Source organism: Drosophila subpulchrella, chromosome 3L, assembly GCF_014743375.2.
Source record: "Drosophila subpulchrella strain 33 F10 #4 breed RU33 chromosome 3L, RU_Dsub_v1.1 Primary Assembly, whole genome shotgun sequence".
Lineage (NCBI taxonomy): Eukaryota > Metazoa > Arthropoda > Insecta > Diptera > Drosophilidae > Drosophila > Drosophila subpulchrella.
In genome coordinates, this window is record NC_050612.1 from 11,492,668 (window position 1) to 11,510,873 (window position 18,206).

General features: G+C 44.3%; 5 protein-coding genes across 9 annotated transcripts; 2 read left to right on the top strand and 3 right to left on the bottom strand.

The window, feature by feature from the left end:
• Positions 1–309: 309 nt before the first annotated feature.
• Positions 310–2,157, top strand: LOC119552654 (charged multivesicular body protein 7). Its single transcript, XM_037862356.1, has 4 exons — positions 310–858; positions 1,061–1,280; positions 1,341–1,550; positions 1,619–2,157. Exons 1-4 carry the CDS (start codon positions 388–390, stop codon positions 2,068–2,070), a joined length of 1,353 nt encoding a protein of 450 aa, XP_037718284.1. The 5' UTR covers positions 310–387; the 3' UTR covers positions 2,071–2,157.
• A 42-nt stretch (positions 2,158–2,199) lies between these two features.
• On the bottom strand, positions 2,200–8,768 carry LOC119554268 (rho-related BTB domain-containing protein 1). 4 transcript variants are annotated; one of them, XM_037865118.1, is made up of 13 exons: positions 8,430–8,768; positions 6,141–6,372; positions 5,975–6,078; positions 5,717–5,914; positions 4,799–5,335; positions 4,481–4,739; positions 4,287–4,400; positions 4,141–4,227; positions 3,994–4,077; positions 3,690–3,932; positions 3,311–3,581; positions 2,852–3,008; positions 2,200–2,793 (listed from the first exon to the last, which is right to left on the bottom strand). In XM_037865118.1, exons 2-12 carry the CDS (start codon positions 6,327–6,329, stop codon positions 2,875–2,877), a joined length of 2,220 nt encoding a protein of 739 aa, XP_037721046.1. In that variant the 5' UTR covers positions 6,330–6,372; positions 8,430–8,768; the 3' UTR covers positions 2,200–2,793; positions 2,852–2,874. The 4 variants fall into 4 exon arrangements, with proteins under 4 accessions (XP_037721046.1, XP_037721044.1, XP_037721045.1 ...); XM_037865116.1 differs by having other exon boundaries at positions 2,852–3,029; XM_037865117.1 differs by having other exon boundaries at positions 4,481–4,742.
• Positions 8,769–9,225: 457 nt separating this feature from the next.
• LOC119554117 (insulin-degrading enzyme) lies at positions 9,226–13,393 on the top strand. Of its 2 annotated transcripts, none has more exons than XM_037864886.1 (14): positions 9,226–9,454; positions 9,518–9,652; positions 9,710–9,844; positions 9,910–10,180; positions 10,236–10,464; positions 10,515–10,717; positions 10,795–10,880; positions 10,938–11,397; positions 11,455–11,805; positions 11,868–12,099; positions 12,158–12,364; positions 12,427–12,719; positions 12,778–12,987; positions 13,048–13,393. In XM_037864886.1, exons 1-14 carry the CDS (start codon positions 9,399–9,401, stop codon positions 13,273–13,275), a joined length of 3,096 nt encoding a protein of 1,031 aa, XP_037720814.1. In that variant the 5' UTR covers positions 9,226–9,398; the 3' UTR covers positions 13,276–13,393. The 2 variants fall into 2 exon arrangements, with proteins under 2 accessions (XP_037720814.1, XP_037720815.1); XM_037864887.1 differs by having other exon boundaries at positions 9,229–9,375; positions 9,439–9,652.
• LOC119554119 lies at positions 13,328–14,535 on the bottom strand. The gene is made up of 3 exons (XM_037864888.1): positions 14,289–14,535; positions 13,775–14,230; positions 13,328–13,711 (listed from the first exon to the last, which is right to left on the bottom strand). The coding sequence occupies exons 1-3, from the start codon at positions 14,524–14,526 to the stop codon at positions 13,371–13,373; spliced, it is 1,035 nt and encodes a 344-aa protein (XP_037720816.1). The 5' UTR covers positions 14,527–14,535; the 3' UTR covers positions 13,328–13,370.
• Positions 14,536–15,127: 592 nt separating this feature from the next.
• Positions 15,128–17,857, bottom strand: LOC119555180 (protein inturned). Its single transcript, XM_037866430.1, has one exon. It carries the CDS (start codon positions 17,796–17,798, stop codon positions 15,201–15,203), a length of 2,598 nt encoding a protein of 865 aa, XP_037722358.1. The 5' UTR covers positions 17,799–17,857; the 3' UTR covers positions 15,128–15,200.
• Between the last annotated feature and the right edge of the window lie 349 nt (positions 17,858–18,206).

Genomic DNA, 18,206 nt, shown 5'->3' on the forward strand with positions numbered 1-18,206 from the left:
GCGAGATACAAATATTTATATTTTTAAAAATAAGCTTGTAAATTAAGCTTTATATTAAATATTTAATTTCTTAAGCCCTTTGTATTTATAATATTCTTTATTAGGGTTGAAAAAAATACCTAGCCATTACTTGGAAATATCATATTAATTTGATCTCAATTTAAACTTACTCATTTAATACTATATATTTTAAACAATCCCGTGCTCCTTAAATATATTTATCTATGATTTTCAGATAAACTAAAATATAACTGTTTTATTTGAATTTTGTTTACAAGCTGCGAACATATTCAATCATTTTGCAACACTGCGCCACAGCTGATAGCCAAAACACAAACACAAAAGACGCGCAATTTTTATAGTCTTGAGGAAATCGAGGATTTAAGGATGAGCTTTGCAAGAGGGGAACAGGAAAATGGAGCGGGCCAGTTCAGATTTCCTGAGAGCTGGAAGGACAATGCCAGAATGCAGGTGAAGTTCGCCATGTTCCGATCGCGACATCTGGACACTGAGGATTACGACGCAAAAATGAAATTCTGGACGGACCTGATCGCGAAGTACTTAAAGTTTTGCGGCAGACCCATCTTCAGTCTGAGGGATCTGCAACTGCAGTTCATGCGGGGTGACCAATTGCCCGCCTGTTTGGACACCGTCATATCCGAGATGCAGCAGACGAAAAAGATCCGGTCTCGCAGTGAATTCGAGCAGGATCCGGCGAATTCCTGGAGCGGCTGGCTGGTCAACAGCCTGGTAAAGCGACCCCTCTCATGGAGCTGGTCTAAGATCAAGCACAGCGTGGTTGGGGAGGATCTGGAGGCCTCCTCTTTACTGGAATGGATTCACCTTGATGTCTTAAACGTATGTATTAGTTTATATTATAAAGTTATTTAGGAACTTTGGTTCTTATTGAACCCCCCTTATAACACCAATAACTCTTGCATTATCCAGAAGATAACTGAATATACCCTTAGAATATAAGTTTGCAATATGCCAAATGCATGTAATCAAACACCAAAATAGACTTAAATATATGAAATCCAAACTATACATATCTTTATAGACTACTTGCGACCTCATAGCAGAGAAAGTCTTATCGGAAAACAGCGGGAAACTCCTACATTTCGAGGCCTTCAAATCCCTTTGCAAGGCTCAACAAGTGCGCATCTATTCAGACAAAGATTTCTGCGTTTGCTTGCTGGCCTTAAATGTTCGCCAAATCGTTGGTCTGGAATTTAAAATGGAAAAGGGAGTACGCCAAATTCATTTGATCAAAATTCCAAGTAATATATGACAATTACATATCACTAAATATTCTTATTTATGGACAATCTTTAACGTAGAAAAAGAAGGCGATGATCTCAACATAAGCCAAGAAGATCATGCCGTCCACAATCTCCAGAATACGCAGGCCCAGTTACTCAAGCAATTAGAAGACCTGGAGGAAGAAATCAAGGTAAACGATGAAAAAGCACGTCAGTACTTGAAGGAAAACAAGCGGCAATTGGCCAAGACATACCTACGAAAAAGGCACCTATTGGAGAAGAATCATGGTAGGTTCTCAGTCAGGAGATCTTTATTTCAGTTCTCTCAATAATGAACATTTATTTTGCTTAATTAGAACGTCGAAGCCTTGCTTTGCACAACATCGAATCTCTTTTGTGCAGCGTGGATGAGGCTCAAAACAGTGGCGTTGTTCTAGACGCCTACAAAATTGGCTCAAATACCCTTAAGAAGGTGCTTTCGGATTCTGGTTTGAAGTACGACAACGTCGACGAAGTTCTGGCCGATGTGCGGGATACTCTCGACCAGCACCGAGAAGTTCAGGACGTCTTGTCCACTAGCTTTGCGGAGGGAGTGAGTCAAGAGGAGGATCAACTGGAACGGGAGTTACGGGATCTGTGCGGCGAGTCATCGCCAGCTACCTTCAGACCACTCATCAATAACAACGATAAGACGGAGGTTGTGATCACTGATGAGGAGATGATTGCCATGCTGCAAGATCTGGAGGTTGAGGATGGAACTGTGTCCCAAATGAGTACCAGAACTGTGAAAGCTGTACAGGGGCTTTAAAATTCGTTTAAATATGTATTTGTTGTTCTTTTTAATGGCATGTGAACTGTTCTTTAACTTAAGTTAATAAATGAAATGTAAACTATTTATCATGAGGAGTTATTGTTAAAGGAAGAAAAGCCAAGAAGACTTGTTCGTAATTGCTTTATTCTATCATTCTGTACAAAATGCGTCCTTATCATAAAGTATTGCTTAGGGCTATGGCTAGACAAATGTTTCCGTAAGTAGGAATTCAAAAATATACATACATACATGTCTTAGGTAAAGGTACAAATATAAGGATATACACATGTCTGCGTCCTATTCGCTTCCCATATTCCATGGAATCGTGCAGAACAAGATGAGTGTACACCGATATATCGTAAGGCAATACAGCGATATCGCCGAGGTGCATGTGCATACTCGTTTATGCTTTGCATTATATATAGGCGTATAAATATAAGAAATCCGAAGCACTTTGCAGTATGCTCCTTTGTTCTGGGTCGAGCTATGTTGGACTTATGTATTAGTAATCACTAAGGCAAATTTGCGCTCTATATATTGCGTAATGTCAAAAGCAGACGCGCCACTCCCCCAACTCTATTCCCAGCCGCTATACCCGCCCACGTCAAGTCGAATGTACTTGAGGTTTGTTATGTGTGGATTTGGAAAAGTATCAAAATACTTAAGATCGTACAGATGAAACAGATCAGGACCGGCAGGATCACAATGAAGCGCAGTGATCTGAAAAAGGTATATACATAGGTATAATATATTCCATCCCTTTAGACAGCTTACGCACCTTCCTTGCCCGAGGGCTGGGTGTCAGAGATTCAGGTCCATGTCTGCCTCCAGGTCGATGTGGTTGATCGAGTTGCCGGCGCTATTGAAGATCTGATTATCGGCATTGCTGTTCTCTGCGGTTCCACCACTCACATCTCCGCTGCGCTTCGATTTACCTAACAGCCAGCAAGAGAATACTTTGACCAAATGTCGCACATTAATATTACGATGATGGAGTTGTCGTTGTAAATGAGCAAGGAAATCAAAAAGGAAAGGAAAACCATAACGAGACACCTGGCTAGGAGTACAAACCGTGATACGTACAATATATATCCTCTAGCGCTAGCAATTAGAGAAGAATTATGTTGGCTGAAACTAAAACCTGAGCTGATCCTCCGACTGGAGTATTGGGTCTGGGATGTCAAGTGTGCTGGGATGTGGAGCATATACATAGTACCGCAGAAGTGGAAACACTTACCACCCGTGAAGCACAGACAGCCCTCGTCATCGCTCGGCGACTCGCGCCTCGAGCTCTTCAGCTTCAGCTCCTTGTTCAACTCGTTCAGGCATCGCTGATAGTAGTCGTAGTCCTTCAAATACCAGACTGGAGGCCAGCGGTGCTCGCGCAAGTACTCCTGATTATCCTGATGCAGCGCCTTCAGGCCCTTGAGTGAGAACTTACAAATAAGGTTGTAATTGACGCAAAGGTACGACATGCACCACTCGGCCAACTGATGTGCGTTGTGCAGCTGAGGAAAGAAGTTTAAGGAGTAGTTATAAATTTGAATCAAGCTACATTTGTTCTGGGAAACCTCTTTAGCGGTTAGTTTATCTTATAATCTATCTAATTTTCCTACCTTTACTGGCTCCAACAACGTTAGACAGTGATCCACCGTTTCATTGGTTTCGTTCTGGGAAATCAGAGTGAGATCTTCGATAACGCGGCACTCAACCAGGTTGAGCAGCCGCGGCAGGCATAGTCGGTTGGCCAGCTCCAGTAGATTGAGGCACTTCACGGCCGAGATTGGCGGAATCTGGTCAGTATACAGGTAGCACAGCAACTTGTGGAATGTGTAAATTGTAACGCCAGGGAATACGATCTGAAGTGAGAGGATTTTGCATTAACATCGAGGGTTTTAAGTATCTTGTGACCGATCCTACCACATTGGAATGCGCCTCACGAAAGTCGCCCAGCAACATTGCGCGCATGACATCGCAACGACCAACGAGCACAGCGCGGTGTGCCTGTAATTTACCGAAAATAAGCTTAATAGTTTCGGGATATATGGTTACTTAGAATATCATCACCTTCATTAAACCGTCGTCCAATTCAAAGGTGACATCGCTGAAACAACCGTCACCAATGCAATGCCTTTCCATGCTTTCTTTGATGCGCTAAAATAAAATAAAGGAAATCATAATGTGTGTACATCATAAGATATATAAGTGCTTACAAGACAAATGTGCGGATTTGGCTCATCGCTGGAGGTTTCCATAACGGTCTGAGGCCTCGAAAGTAGCTGAGTCAGTTGCGGCAGTTCTAGCAGATCGGCAGCTTCTCTAATTTCCTGCCAGCACAACATAATAATAGATTAAACTCAAATACTATCAAATTCCAGATTCACAGTACTGGCAAGCATAATACTACCTGAAAATTATTGCAATCCTTGTCAATGGTACCGGTATAAATAAATCTCAGGCACTGATGCAAAGCTTGTGGAGAGATGAGTTTACTGAGAGTGACAATTGTCTGCAGGCCATTCACACCCCGTTGATTCTCCACGTGCACCAGGCGAATGCTCTGCAGTACCGGATGATGCAGCTCCCTGTACAAATCGTTCGACCGCTTGGACTCCATCAGAGGTAATGCCTGATAACTGGAGCGGCGCTTCAAGTGTTCCCACATGCTGCTAAAGTGAAAACAACCTTAATGATTAGCCATACAGGATCAAAAGGCCACACCCACCGTTGTGTGCGTGATTCATAACGAATCAAGGATTCAGTGTCGTCATTGAAGTCCGCTATGGTGGCCTCCCCGAATGTGGAGCTGACCATGCTAGACTCACTGCTGCTCCGCCCGCCCATGTCGGTCAGCTCCGTGCTCAACAGGCGCTGGAAGATGCTGGACGCGGCGGCCAGCATGAATCTGTGCACGGCGAACTTGGTGCCACCCCCTCCGACCAGGACCAGGTCGGTGTAGGCCTGCGACAAGAACATGTTGTAGATGTCCTGCCGATAGTGCCCGACCATTACGGTGACCTCCGGTGGTGGGGGCTTTGGTGGCCGGAACGGCGCCTGCAGCAGCGGTTTCTGTACCTTCTTTAGGTTCGTCATCCAGAATCGCTGCTGTCGGCGCGCAATCAACGCGGAACGGATGGCATTTTCAAAGACCTCGTTCACCCCAAAGTAGGTAAAGACACTGGTCTCGTAGTAGGCCACTCCCAGCTCCTTGGCCACGGCACGAGCCTCATCCGGCATCACCAGGTCACTCTTCAATGCGGCCCTGTAAGATAAATCATTTATAAATTTCAAAATTTTTTTTTTTTTAAATGTTGAAACAAAATAAAACCAACAACAAATTTGTATACTATTAAAAGTATCCCGCAAAGTAAGTTACAGTGCTTCTAACTATACTTTTCAATTCAATTAACTCAAGAAACCCCTTAATTTAGCTTTAAACAAATGATATTGAATCACAGCAATCACATAAAAGCGGTTTTTCTCAGTTCGATAACATTGAAAATGCACTTAAATGTTTTCATTAAAAAAGCTAAAAATAAATTGCTACCTAAAGAATAATTCAATTAATAAAAAGACCCCCAAGATTTTTAATTTGAAAATGAAAACTATAGAGAACCGGCTGAAACCTGTTAGCTAGGCATACCGAACAAAGGTTCCCTTCTCGCCGAAATACGAGAGATAGTTCTCGTCGCGGTACATGTAGCGCAGGTCGTTCTTGCAGCCCACTAGAATGACGGGCACATCCGGACAAAAGCGGCGAATTTCCGGATACCACATCATCTTGCAGTTGCGCAGGGAAATCGGACTGGCGATGGAAAAGCACAGCAGCACCACATCGGATCTGTTGGTCAAGGAGAAGACTATAGTTGTCTACATTGGACGCCTTGAAATGGTCACCAACCTGCCGTAGGCGAAACGTCGATCCTTGTCGTGGTCACCAAATGTGTCCCAGAGGCGAAGTGAGACATTCACTCCGTCCACCACCTCCCACGATCGTTCGAGTACCTTTAAATAGAAGAAGGCGGGATTCATTTGGATGCTTTGGAAGAAGTTCAATGACGACCTACATCTTTATATATGCGATACTGATCGATGGCCCACACGGTCGGCACATGTGTTGAAAGTAGCTGGGAAAGCGAGACGTGCTTGTTGCAGGCTCTGGCGCAGATCAGTCGCGTCTTGCCCACCGCCGTGTCCCCCACCAGGACGCACTTCACCAACTCTTGGTGCGGTTGCTCGTTGTCCATTTTGGGCATGCACTTAGGCGCTAATTCAAATGCCACGACTAGGTAATGGAATCTGGAATGGAAAAATTATAGTTGGGTTCTTTTATTGAGATATCAAATATTCTAAACACATATTACTTGAAATTAAATATATGTCTTAAAGATAGACATGTTAGATATAGAAAAAATAAACCATCAAATATTAAACCACTCTTTCAAAAACATGTAACTTGTTCGGATTACTTTTTTATTATGTTATAAAAGTATACTGCGTAGAATCGCTATCACTGCAATGTTTTTTCTCTTTGGTAAAGTCTATCGCTGATGCTAAATTCTTATCTAATAATCATGATGCTAAATAATTAATTAAACAAAGAATCGTCTGCATGGCATATAGTGTGAAGTCAAATTATTTTAATAAATGCTTAATTCCCCGTTGAGCAGTTTATGGAGTTTGATTGATCAACTTGATTAACTGCTTTGTGAAGTGAAAATAATTTATTAAATGGATTTCAATACAGGCACCAAAACTTTTCTACAATAATGTAAATACCTATTGTTTAGTCTATACTATAGACTAATATAGACTCTATAGACTTTCTGTTTGTTTATTTTTATTACATGGGAAAAACTTAATGGGCTGTCATAAAACCCGATTTTCACGGCTACCATTCACACAAGCTCCTCAGATTTATATTTTTATGGGAACTTCTGTATCATATTTGTATGTACCGAGAAATCTATTGAATCCAGTTACCGCAGGCTATAAAATCCGACGCATTCATTGACCCCCGTTCTACTTGTCACGGAGGAAGTTGAATCCAGTGTATCAGATACGGAGCGATAAGCTCTTTTGGTCTCTAATTGAACTTAATTGGGCCTGCACTAAAAATATCTGCCATCAATCTTCCAGTCGCAATGAGCACGCTTCTTCCTGCGTGGCCCACGCTGCATGGGAATCCATTGTCCGATCTTCCCGACGAGCTGCAGTCTATTTTCGGATGCGGTCCAAACCCAAAACAATAACAATACAATTGAATTTGAATGGTCGGCCAGCCAATGTGGTCGTTCTTTTCTACAGGAGTGCTTTTATCCAAAGACTTCACATTTCATTCCATTCTATAAACATGGACGGACGTTCACCCTAAGAATTATGTATATTGCAATCGGTTCCTTTGTTTATGGCTTTTATAGGTCCCATATCAACATATCTTTGTATAACAAAAAAGTATGAGGAATCACTAAATGTTATTATAATTATTTTGTTGTACCTGTCTTTCGACATAGCGCAAAATGTTATTATATTGAATTTTAACTTTTTACAAAACCTTTTTTAAAGAAAATATTTTCCTAATACTGAAGGAAATTATAATCAAACAATTTTTAGTTTCCCGAAATATACGAATATTTAAAGAAACTGGTTGTTCCAATTTTTATTAATTATACTTAATAAAAAATTAGTTTGTTTTAGGGTTTAAAGTGAATGTTTTCAGTGTGTTTCCATATTCCAACGGTAAGCAATGGATAAAGAAAATAGACAACTTGAAGTACAGATTGTAACATATTTCCGCAGACTATAATCTTTAATCCCCACTTAGCACGTGCAAAGTAAATTTATTTATAGCCAGGATCTAAGTAATTCATCATGCGAGGTGTGAAACTGGCCAGGTAATTAGACTTTAGGCATTTCGGTTCGCGAGAAGCATATTAGCATAATTAACGTTCATATGTATTTTACACACCGTCATGGCGGCAATCTTTGGGTTATTTTCTGCCATGTCTGTGAAGTCTCCTTTTTTCAATTTTGCCAGCTTATTGATTTTCTCGTGCCATTGCAAAACGGTCACAAATACCGTTACCAAACCCACACAAGCACACCGAGCACAGGCACAGGAACTTTTTAGAGGGGATCTTGAAGTTCCCACTCCACAATCCGGCCAAACTTGGCCCCACAAAAAAGAAGAAAACGAAAAATCGTTCAATTTAAGACCATATTTAACGCTTTACGCAGCAGCACTTGCACTTTTTCGCACAAAATCTAGTTTCGTGGGTAAACAATTTGATTAGAACTTAATTTGACTGCTGGTCGAAACGAAGCAGATTTATCTCCCCGGACTGTGCGGAACTCACCTCTGGAAACGCCTGATCCCACGAATTATACGGATTTGCCTCAATGTTCTTACTTTTGCGTATTGCACTTATCAACACGCACACCAAAGCACGGCATTTTACAACAATTTGCATTTATTTCTGCACCCACACACCGATGGCGACGCAGTTTGTGGTCCGCAGGCACACACTTTACGGCTGGGCTTGGGATGGCGAAAAAATGGCATCGCCGCAAAACAGGCTGACGACTGTGGCGGATTAGCGAGTGTTTGTTTGCCAGTAAAATAAAAATTTGCCAATAAAAAAATAAAATGCAGTTACAGCCCGCAATTCTTCTATTTGCAGTCGGCCAGTGTTGGACAACTGCGGCGGGTGCGAGCGTGGCGTTGCCAGATGATCTGAGAACGGGAATTCACGGAATATTTATTTTTATAACGCTTCTTTTTAGGGTTGCTGCAGGTGTTTTATATTCCGTTGTTCAAAGTCAAAAGGAAATATAGAATCATTTGAAGAATAAGTACTTTTGTACAATCTATTTTGGCATTGACTTACATAGTTTTTTATTAATGGAAATATTTTAGTGTATAGAATAACTTGGAGAAACAAATAAATAAAATACTTATTTAAGAACCGAAGAAATGTTTTTAAGTACCTGCTCTGGATAATATGTTTTTAAATTCAAATAAAAATCACAAACAACAAAAGCTTTTAAAATGGCAACTCCACCTTGAAACCACTACAAATTCAACGATCTGGCAGCGCATTGAACTAGTTCCCCTTTTCGAAGCCTTGGCAACCCTGCGAACAGATGATTATTTGCTATTGTAGTTGTTGCGAAACGAGTAGAATTCAATTTTTTTGACAAATACATTTTAAAATTGTTTAAACGCGGAAAGAACCGGCATAAAAACTAACTTCGCCTACCATATACGAAAGTGCGAGCGCAACGTGAGGCCGAAGTTCCGTCGTTAGTAGTATTTCACAAACTCAATGTATCTTACGTGCAGAAAATCGATTTTTGCCTTCACAGCGATTTTGGGTCGACGGTTGGCAGCAATAAATCACATTTCCGCCAGTGGACTCCACTAAATCGCACTTATTTCGCACAGGTCAAGTGCGGTGAGGACCAGCATTTTAGTTACCCATCGATCGATTGGTACGCTCCGAAAACCCAAGATGACAGTAGCCGAGGGTTCCCAAAAGTCCGCGACCAGAAAGCCCGAGAGCATGGAGCCCATTCTGAGGTAATTGCATTGTCATTATATTTTAGGGATGACCTAATTGTCATAAATCATCAATAGGTTGAACAACATTGAAAAGTCGCTGCAGGACACGCGGGACTATCGAGGATTGCAGCTGGAAAACGGCCTGAAGGTCCTGCTAATCAGCGATCCCAAAACAGATGTCTCGGCGGCAGCTTTGTCCGTGCAAGTGGGGTAAGTGGATCTAGATAGCCTTAAAAAAAGCTTCTCTAATAAATATGTCACATGACCGCCTGCAGCCACATGTCCGATCCCACGAACCTGCCCGGTTTGGCCCACTTCTGCGAGCACATGCTCTTCTTGGGCACCGAGAAGTATCCCCACGAGAACGGCTACACCACATACCTCTCGCAGAGTGGTGGAAGCAGCAACGCCGCCACCTATCCTCTAATGACCAAGTACCACTTCCACGTGGCGCCGGATAAGTTGGATGGAGCTCTGGATCGCTTTGCCCAGTTCTTCATTGCACCTTTGTTTACGCCCAGCGCCACTGAGCGGGAAATCAATGCTGTAATTACAGATATAGAGGTATATTCCTGGCAAGACTAAAATTATAACATTACAGGTGAATTCCGAGCACGAGAAGAACCTCCCTAGCGATCTGTGGCGCATCAAGCAGGTGAACCGGCACTTGGCCAAGCCGGATCATGCCTACAGCAAGTTCGGCAGTGGAAACAAGACCACCCTTTCGGAAATACCCAAGTCCAAGAACATAGATGTGCGCGATGAGCTGCTCAAGTTCCACAAGAAGTGGTACTCCGCCAACATTATGTGCCTGGCTGTAATTGGAAAAGGTGAGTTTCGTTACAAAAGCTTTTACAAACTAATAATCAATTTTCGACAGAATCGCTGGACGAACTGGAGGGAATGGTCTTGGAAAAGTTCTCCGAAATCGAGAACAAAAACGTCGCGGTTCCAGATTGGCCACGTCATCCCTACGCCGAGGAGCGCTATGGGCAAAAGGTTAAAATAGTGCCTATTAAAGACATCCGTTCGCTGACGATCAGCTTTACCACTGACGATTTAACGGAGTTCTACAAATCGGGCGTAAGTTTAAGGTACCACTGCGATGTGGATCAAAATTCCTCTGTAGTTAGGCCGCTGAACCTATTTTTTAATTGCAGCCCGATAACTATTTGACGCACCTCATCGGTCATGAGGGCAAAGGAAGCATTTTATCCGAACTGCGTCGACTGGGCTGGTGCAATGAGTGCGTTAATTAAGATTTAATACCCATTCCATAGATAGTCACATTTATATTTTGCAGTCTGATGGCCGGACATCAAAACACTCAAAACGGCTTTGGATTCTTCGACATTGTGGTCGACCTAACACAGGAGGGCTTGGAGCACGTAGATGACATTGTCAAGATCGTGTTTCAGTATTTGGGAATGCTGCGCGAGGAGGGTCCCAAGAAGTGGATATTCGACGAGTGTGTGAAACTCAACGAAATGAGGTTCCGGTTCAAGGAGAAGGAGCAACCGGAAACCCTAGTCACGCATGCCGTTTCGTCCATGCAGATATTCCCCCTGGAAGAGGTACTTATCGCTCCATATCTGAGCAACGAATGGCGTCCAGACCTCATAAAAAGTTTACTGGATGAGCTGGTGCCCTCCAAGAGCCGCATCGTAATGGTGAGCCAGAGTTTTGAGCAGGATTGCGACCTCGCGGAGCCCTACTATAAAACTAAGTACGGTGTTGAGCGCGTGACCAAGGATACTGTGCAAGTTAGTATTGGTTGCTTTCACATTATTCATAAAAATAATATTTGTATTCCCTTGTAGTGTTGGGAGAATTGTGATCTTAACGAGAACCTGAAACTGGCACTGCCAAACAGCTTCATACCCACGAACTTTGATATTTCCGATGTTCCAGCCGATGCCCCCAAGCATCCCACGATCATCATGGATACGCCCATTTTGAGGGTCTGGCACAAGCAGGACAATCAATTCAATAAACCGAAGGCCTGCATGACGTTCGACATGTCCAATCCGATTGCTTATTTGGATCCCCTAAACTGCAATCTGAACCATATGATGGTTATGCTCCTGAAGGATCAGCTCAATGAGTATTTGTACGATGCGGAATTAGCCAGTTTGAAGCTCAGTGTGATGGGCAAGACCTGCGGCATCGATGTAAGCCTGCGAAACTCTTCTTAACTCAAGTATTTTACAATTTAAACTACCCTCAATTGCAGTTTACCATTCGAGGCTTCAGTGACAAGCAGGTTGTGCTGCTGGAGAAGCTATTAGATCACCTGTTTGACTTCTCCATCGATGAGAAACGTTTCGACATCTTGAAGGAGGAATACGTACGTTCACTGAAAAACTTTAAGGCTGAGCAACCCTATCAGCATTCCATATACTATTTAGCTCTTTTGTTAACTGAAAATGCCTGGGCCAATGTGGAGCTCTTGGACGCTATGGAACGTAAGCAAAAAGCTGCAATTATCTCTGATAATAGTGATTATTAATATTTCCTTTAAAGTCGTGACATACGACAGAGTGTTGAACTTTGCCAAGGAGTTCTTCCAGCGCCTGCACACAGAGTGCTTTATTTTTGGCAATGTGACCAAGCAGCAGGCTACGGATATCGCGGGGCGAGTAAACACCCGACTGGAGGCTACCAACGCGTCAAAGCTTCCCATTCTGGCACGGCAAATGCTGAAGAAGCGAGAATATAAGCTGCTTGCAGGTGCGTTAGATAATACAATTTTCATTTCCTTTATTAAATGAATAATTTATAATCCTTTAAAGGCGACAGCTACTTATTCGAGAAGGAGAACGAGTTCCACAAAAGCTCCTGCACGCAGCTCTACCTGCAGTGCGGCGCTCAAACGGATCGCACAAACATAATGGTGAACCTGGTGTCCCAGGTTCTTTCCGAACCATGTTACGATTGTCTGCGCACAAAGGAGCAGCTGGGCTATATCGTGTTCAGTGGAGTGCGTAAGGTGAATGGAGCCAATGGAATTCGTATTATCGTGCAGTCCGCAAAGCACCCGTCCTTCGTAGAAGATCGTATTGAGAACTTTTTGCAGACTTATCTGGTAATAATCTACCCTTTCTAGTAATCGGCAGCTTACTTTATAATTCTTATATCCTTAGCAAGTAATTGAGGACATGCCGTTGGATGAGTTCGAGCGTCACAAGGAAGCCTTAGCCGTGAAGAAGCTGGAGAAGCCGAAGACCATTTTCCAGCAATTCAGCCAGTTCTATGGCGAAATAGCCATGCAGACGTATCACTTTGAAAGGGAAGAGGCTGAGGTGGCGATACTGCGAAAGATAAGCAAGGCCGACTTTGTGGATTACTTCAAGGTGAGCGGGTATAGTTAAAATTAAAGCTTCTTTGCCTAAGATACCCCTTTTCCTTTGCAGAAATTCATCGCAAAGGATGGCGATGAGCGACGCGTTCTGTCCGTACACATTGTGTCCCAGCAAACAGATGAGAATGCCTCTACCGAGACGGAGCCAGTGGAGATCACGAACATGGAGCGGCACAAACCGATCAGCGATATTGTGACTTTTAAGTCGTGCAAGGAGCTGTACCCCATCGCAATGCCTTTCCTCGACATCAAGGCCAAGGGAGGCCGTAGCAAGCTGTAAATGGGAAGCGGATTGTGGAGGTCTTTTTAAAAAGCACATGGTTTTGGTCTCTCTTGTTTTAATTGCCCAATCGTATACAAACGTTGTTCTGTCATTCACAAATATAAAAGAATCTGAATCAAAAGAGCGTTCTGCTTGATGTAGGAGCTGCCCAGGAGGACGCTGTTCGGAATGGAGAAGCCCATGTCAAGCTTGCTTAGCGCTGGTGAACTGAGATCCTGCGTCATCCGGACGCTCTGATCCAGTATGGAAATTTTATGCTTCACCTGCAAATCTTCGGTCCACTTGGTATTCTGGAAGATTCCGCCCATTTCTATCAAGACGTTGTTGCTTTGGCCTGGTTTTGATTGCGGGTTGAATATGCCATATCCTAGTTGCAGGTTCAACAGCTCGCGATTCATGTGATGGAAGGTGCATTTCAGTTGCAATGATTTGCCTTTAATAGGATTTATAAATCAGGTAAGGGTTTTTTTTTTTTAATTTATAAGTAACTACTTACCTTTGAAGCTGAATATTGGACTACTGACTGTGACCAAATTGGGAGCTTCTATGAGTTCTGTAACGTTTTCCAACTTCCAATAGTAAGTGAATAACTTTACATCCCTATCGGCTAGCACGGTGTTATTGAACTTATCGACTTCGGTTTCTCGTGCTCCCAGATTTGAGTTACCATTTGACTCCAGATTTTTCAAGGTAGGCGTCCTCTTGGCTCCAAAGTCAGGGACAACTTCGTTTTCCTCCTTTTTGAAATTAGTTGGATCTATTGCCTTGAAGGGAGGCAGTGGAGCGGGATTCATTGGTTTCACAGGTGGAAGTGGAGTGGGCAGAGGTGTTGGCATAGCAGTATTGACCTTCAGACCATTGGCCTTTGCTAAGTGCACCAAAATCAGTTTCATTACGCGGAGCTCTTCGTATAGCTTGTTCTCCAGATTCCGAAAGGCCATATTCATTTCATCTGTACAGAACGCATAGTAAGCCTTAAGAATCACAGGGTAAGAGAACACTTTACCCACCTGATCCACAGACTCCTTTCAGTGTTTTTGTGGTGACAGCCTCTGCAGATGCTTTTACCTCCCCCGCAGTCACAGTGCAGACGGCTTTTTGAACTTCGCTGGGTAAATTTGGAACCGTTTCAGTCTCCGCGGGATTGCTGGTGATATTTAATAATCCTCGGTTGGTCTCCTCTTCCAATGCCATAGCCGTGGCGAAAAGAAGCAAGTAGACGATCCACCTCAAATATCTCTTATCCATTGCTTTTACAAGATCGCTCAGCAAAAAAATATGTTTTGTATTGCAACACCTAAACAGAACTGTCGATGGCAATATCGTATTTTGAGAAATTGGCAAAGACAGAGTATTTGGGCAGCACCACCTTGAGCCGCTTGTTCACGTGGATTTATTGCTCGGCGTGCCTCTTGTCTTCTGGTGCGTGGAACTACTTTTAGAATGGGTCCCTCCCACCGAACTCTAAAAATAGTGACCATTTTTGATCGTTTCTCTAGTATGAAATATGAATGAATGAAACACATTCGCACAGTTTTTGTGTTTTTGGTAAAATACTGATTTATTCTCTGCGATGTAACGAAAATATTCATCTCAACAAAAGTTTAAATTTTCCGCTTCTAAAAATCCGTAAGGATAATGTTTATATGTTTGATAAGTTTGAATAATTTAATATTCTTTAATTTTTGGAGGTTTTCCTAAATTGGCAAATTTATTTGAAAAATATTTTAGTTTTTAGGTATTCATATTGAAAACCTTTTTTTAAACGTCTAGCGAGTCCATAAAAGATTTTTAATTAATATATTTGTTTAATATAATTAAATAAAAACAATTATTTAAATAGGGCAAGTACAAACATATAAAAATGTATTTTAATATCAATAATTCTTTCGTAATATTTTGATTTTATTTTTATAAAACCCCTATCCCATCGAAAAGAAGGACAATCGGAAGGCCATTTCTACTATGTTTTGGGGAACATCGGAGCGGTGGCACACGTAGACCTCCTTGGCTGGCGACTGAAACAGACGACCAACCACCACGAAGCGACTGCTCTTCGAGGATTGCATCTGGGATTGGGATTGGACTTGACCCTCCGTTTTAGACGGTGAGCAGACCTCCAGGGTCATGCCGTGCTCCTTGACCAGGGACACTGCATGGCTGTGACCACTGTGCCCGTTGGAACTCGTCGGTGCTCTTGAGGATTCCGAGAGCTGTCTGCGATAGTGCTTCGACTTCTCCAGCACGGCGTGGATTATGTGACATGCCTGACGGATCTCCGACAGGAAGGAGGAACTCTCAGAACTGTCCGTGAATGGAGCAAACAACGACCCATTGGCTATGTCGATGTATACGTAATGGAGCACGGAGTTCTTCCAGCCAGCGGATATCTTCACCGGCACCACGTTGTTGATCTCCTTCCACATGGACTCCGTCATCTGACTCTGACTGTGGCTCTCAGCTCCGAGGTTCAATCCGTAATGCAGGGGATGCTGTACGGCAAAGTTCTCCCAGTCAGAACCGCTGTCCGAATCCTCGCCAGCACCATGGAGCTGAGAGTCACTGGGCGTCAGGCTGTGTATGGAGGAGCCGCCCAACGAGGAGCACAACTGAGCCTCCTCCTCCACCGAATTACTCAGAACGGTTAGCTTCTGTTTGAGGAAGGACTCCAGCCGGCTGTTAGGCTCCTTTTCGGGATCTCTGCTTTCTCCGGCAGTGGCCTCCAACACCTCGGGTCTCTTGTTGGAAACGGACCAGAACATAGCCAACGATTCGATGCCGCACTGCACCAGGTGATCCAGTGTCTCCTGTATCTCTTCGATGTAGAAAAGCGAGGGACCGACCACGGCGTCCGGAGCCATGTCCGGTGCATCAAAGATCTTCAGGATGACGGCCAGACTCAGGTGGTTCCTTGTGCAGATGGTCAGGAAGTAGCGACCCGTGGCACTGGGCAAGACGATCTCCTCCCAAACGTACATCTCGCGCACCCTGATCCCCGGAGCAGCTCCAAGTAGCTCGAAGATCCCCCGGCAGCGCAGGAAGCCCTCCACACTGACCCTCACCTCTGGTGGCAACAGGCTGGCCACCAGGAAACCATCGAAGTACAGGGCGCTTCCGTAAATGAAGAACTCCCGATGTGTGGTTAGCGGCTCATCGTTCCAGTTGCGGTAATCCATGGCCTCCATTTCACTGAGGGCATCGAAGATGCGCAACTGTGCCTCCTTTGGCAGCGGCAAGCTACGGGAAAGTCCGAGGAGCTCCTCGAACCGGATGTGACCACGACATCGGGCCAGAAGACGAGTTCTTTGGATTTCACAAAAGTGCCGAAGGAACTGCTTGAGACCCGAACTGTTTCCCGCTTCTCCCTCTCCTTCCTGGTTAAAGCTCTCGAGGACCAAACCAGGCAGCGAGAATCTTATGTATCCTATTAGCTCATCCGATCTCAAGATGCATTCCGCAGCGCTGCAAAGTCCTCCGGCGTAGGCGAAGAGCACCAGGAACCCATTGAGTCTTCGGTAGTTGACATGGTATTGCACCTGATCCACCAGGAGACGGGAGCTCAACGGTTGGGTGTGCAGTTCGCTGAGAACGGCGTGGAGGGTGAGGAAACTGCCGCGGGCCTTGAAGAGGAAGTTGTCAGGGGTCTCCGGGAAGTAGTACAGCGAATCCTGTTGCTGTTCATGCTGATAGCACTCTGGTGGCAGAAGCAACATGGCAAAGGGTAGTCCTATATCAGGCGAATTCTCGGAACTTCCGGAATTACCCTCGGCTATCAACATTTGCTCGAACCTCTCTGTGAAGACGGCAAAGTTCTCCACCTTGCACACCTGTTCATCCTGCAGATTTGGATTATAGCCAGGATCGGAGGGGGAGACTGCACTGGCCGAACCGCAGGATTGGAAACCCAGACACACCTGTGTGGGCTCCACAAACTGCTGCAGTATCTCGTCCACATTGCTGGCATACAGTTCTATGCCATTAAGGGATCTAAACCAATCTCCCCGCTTTATGCCATGCTGCAGGGCACTCAGATCATGAACAAAACCATCGACCATCAGGCATTCCGGTTGATCCGGAAAGGGCAGCACCCGGAAGCCAAGGATTGATTCCACTGCTGTGGATCGTCGACCGAAACGGAAGCGATCGGCGGCTGTGATCACAAGCTCCAGTTTCTTGGGATCGGGGGCAGCGGTCTTGAACTGTGAGAATCGGAACTCTTGCGGCTCCGTCTGGGAATCCAACTGGTTTTGGTTCTGATTCTGACTCTGATTACTGCTGTGTGGCTGGCGACGCGACGACTTCTTTCCCAGGCGCAGCGATCGGCGCATGAACTCCACCCGCCGCTCCGCCGAACCGCCAGTCTTCGCATTTCTCACATACTCCATGTAGAAAAGACTCCCGTCGGTGGCCACGTACTCCTCCCAGTTGGCCAGATCGCTGGCATCGCTGTACGAGTTGCTCAGCGAGGAGTTGGAACTGGAGAAGGCCTCCGAGGCCAGGCTGCCCGGCGATTTGCGCATAGTGTATCGGATAAGTTTGTAATCTTGGGACAGAATTGCCTATTATCCCAGATATTAAACTCTACTTTCATCCGCCACCAGGTACCGCCTCAGTTGAGCTCTGAATGTCGACTAACAGCCGAGATTCGATCTCAGCACTCAAAACCTGTTTCAAATTGAGCTCAGGGTTCGGGTTCGGGTTCGGCAAGCCCCCTACCACTCCACTCAAATTCCAGCGGGAACCATCCACTCTCTTTTTTGATCTCGTTCTCCATTAGCTAGGGGAAACTCAAAACTAACCATGGGTTTTCTACCGGTTATCCGGATGCAGTTAACATCACTGATGCGGATTTTGTACCTAGCTTGTATTTTAAAATACCATACAATAAGTATGGATAAAGAACAAATCTAATCATTCAATTTTGGAGA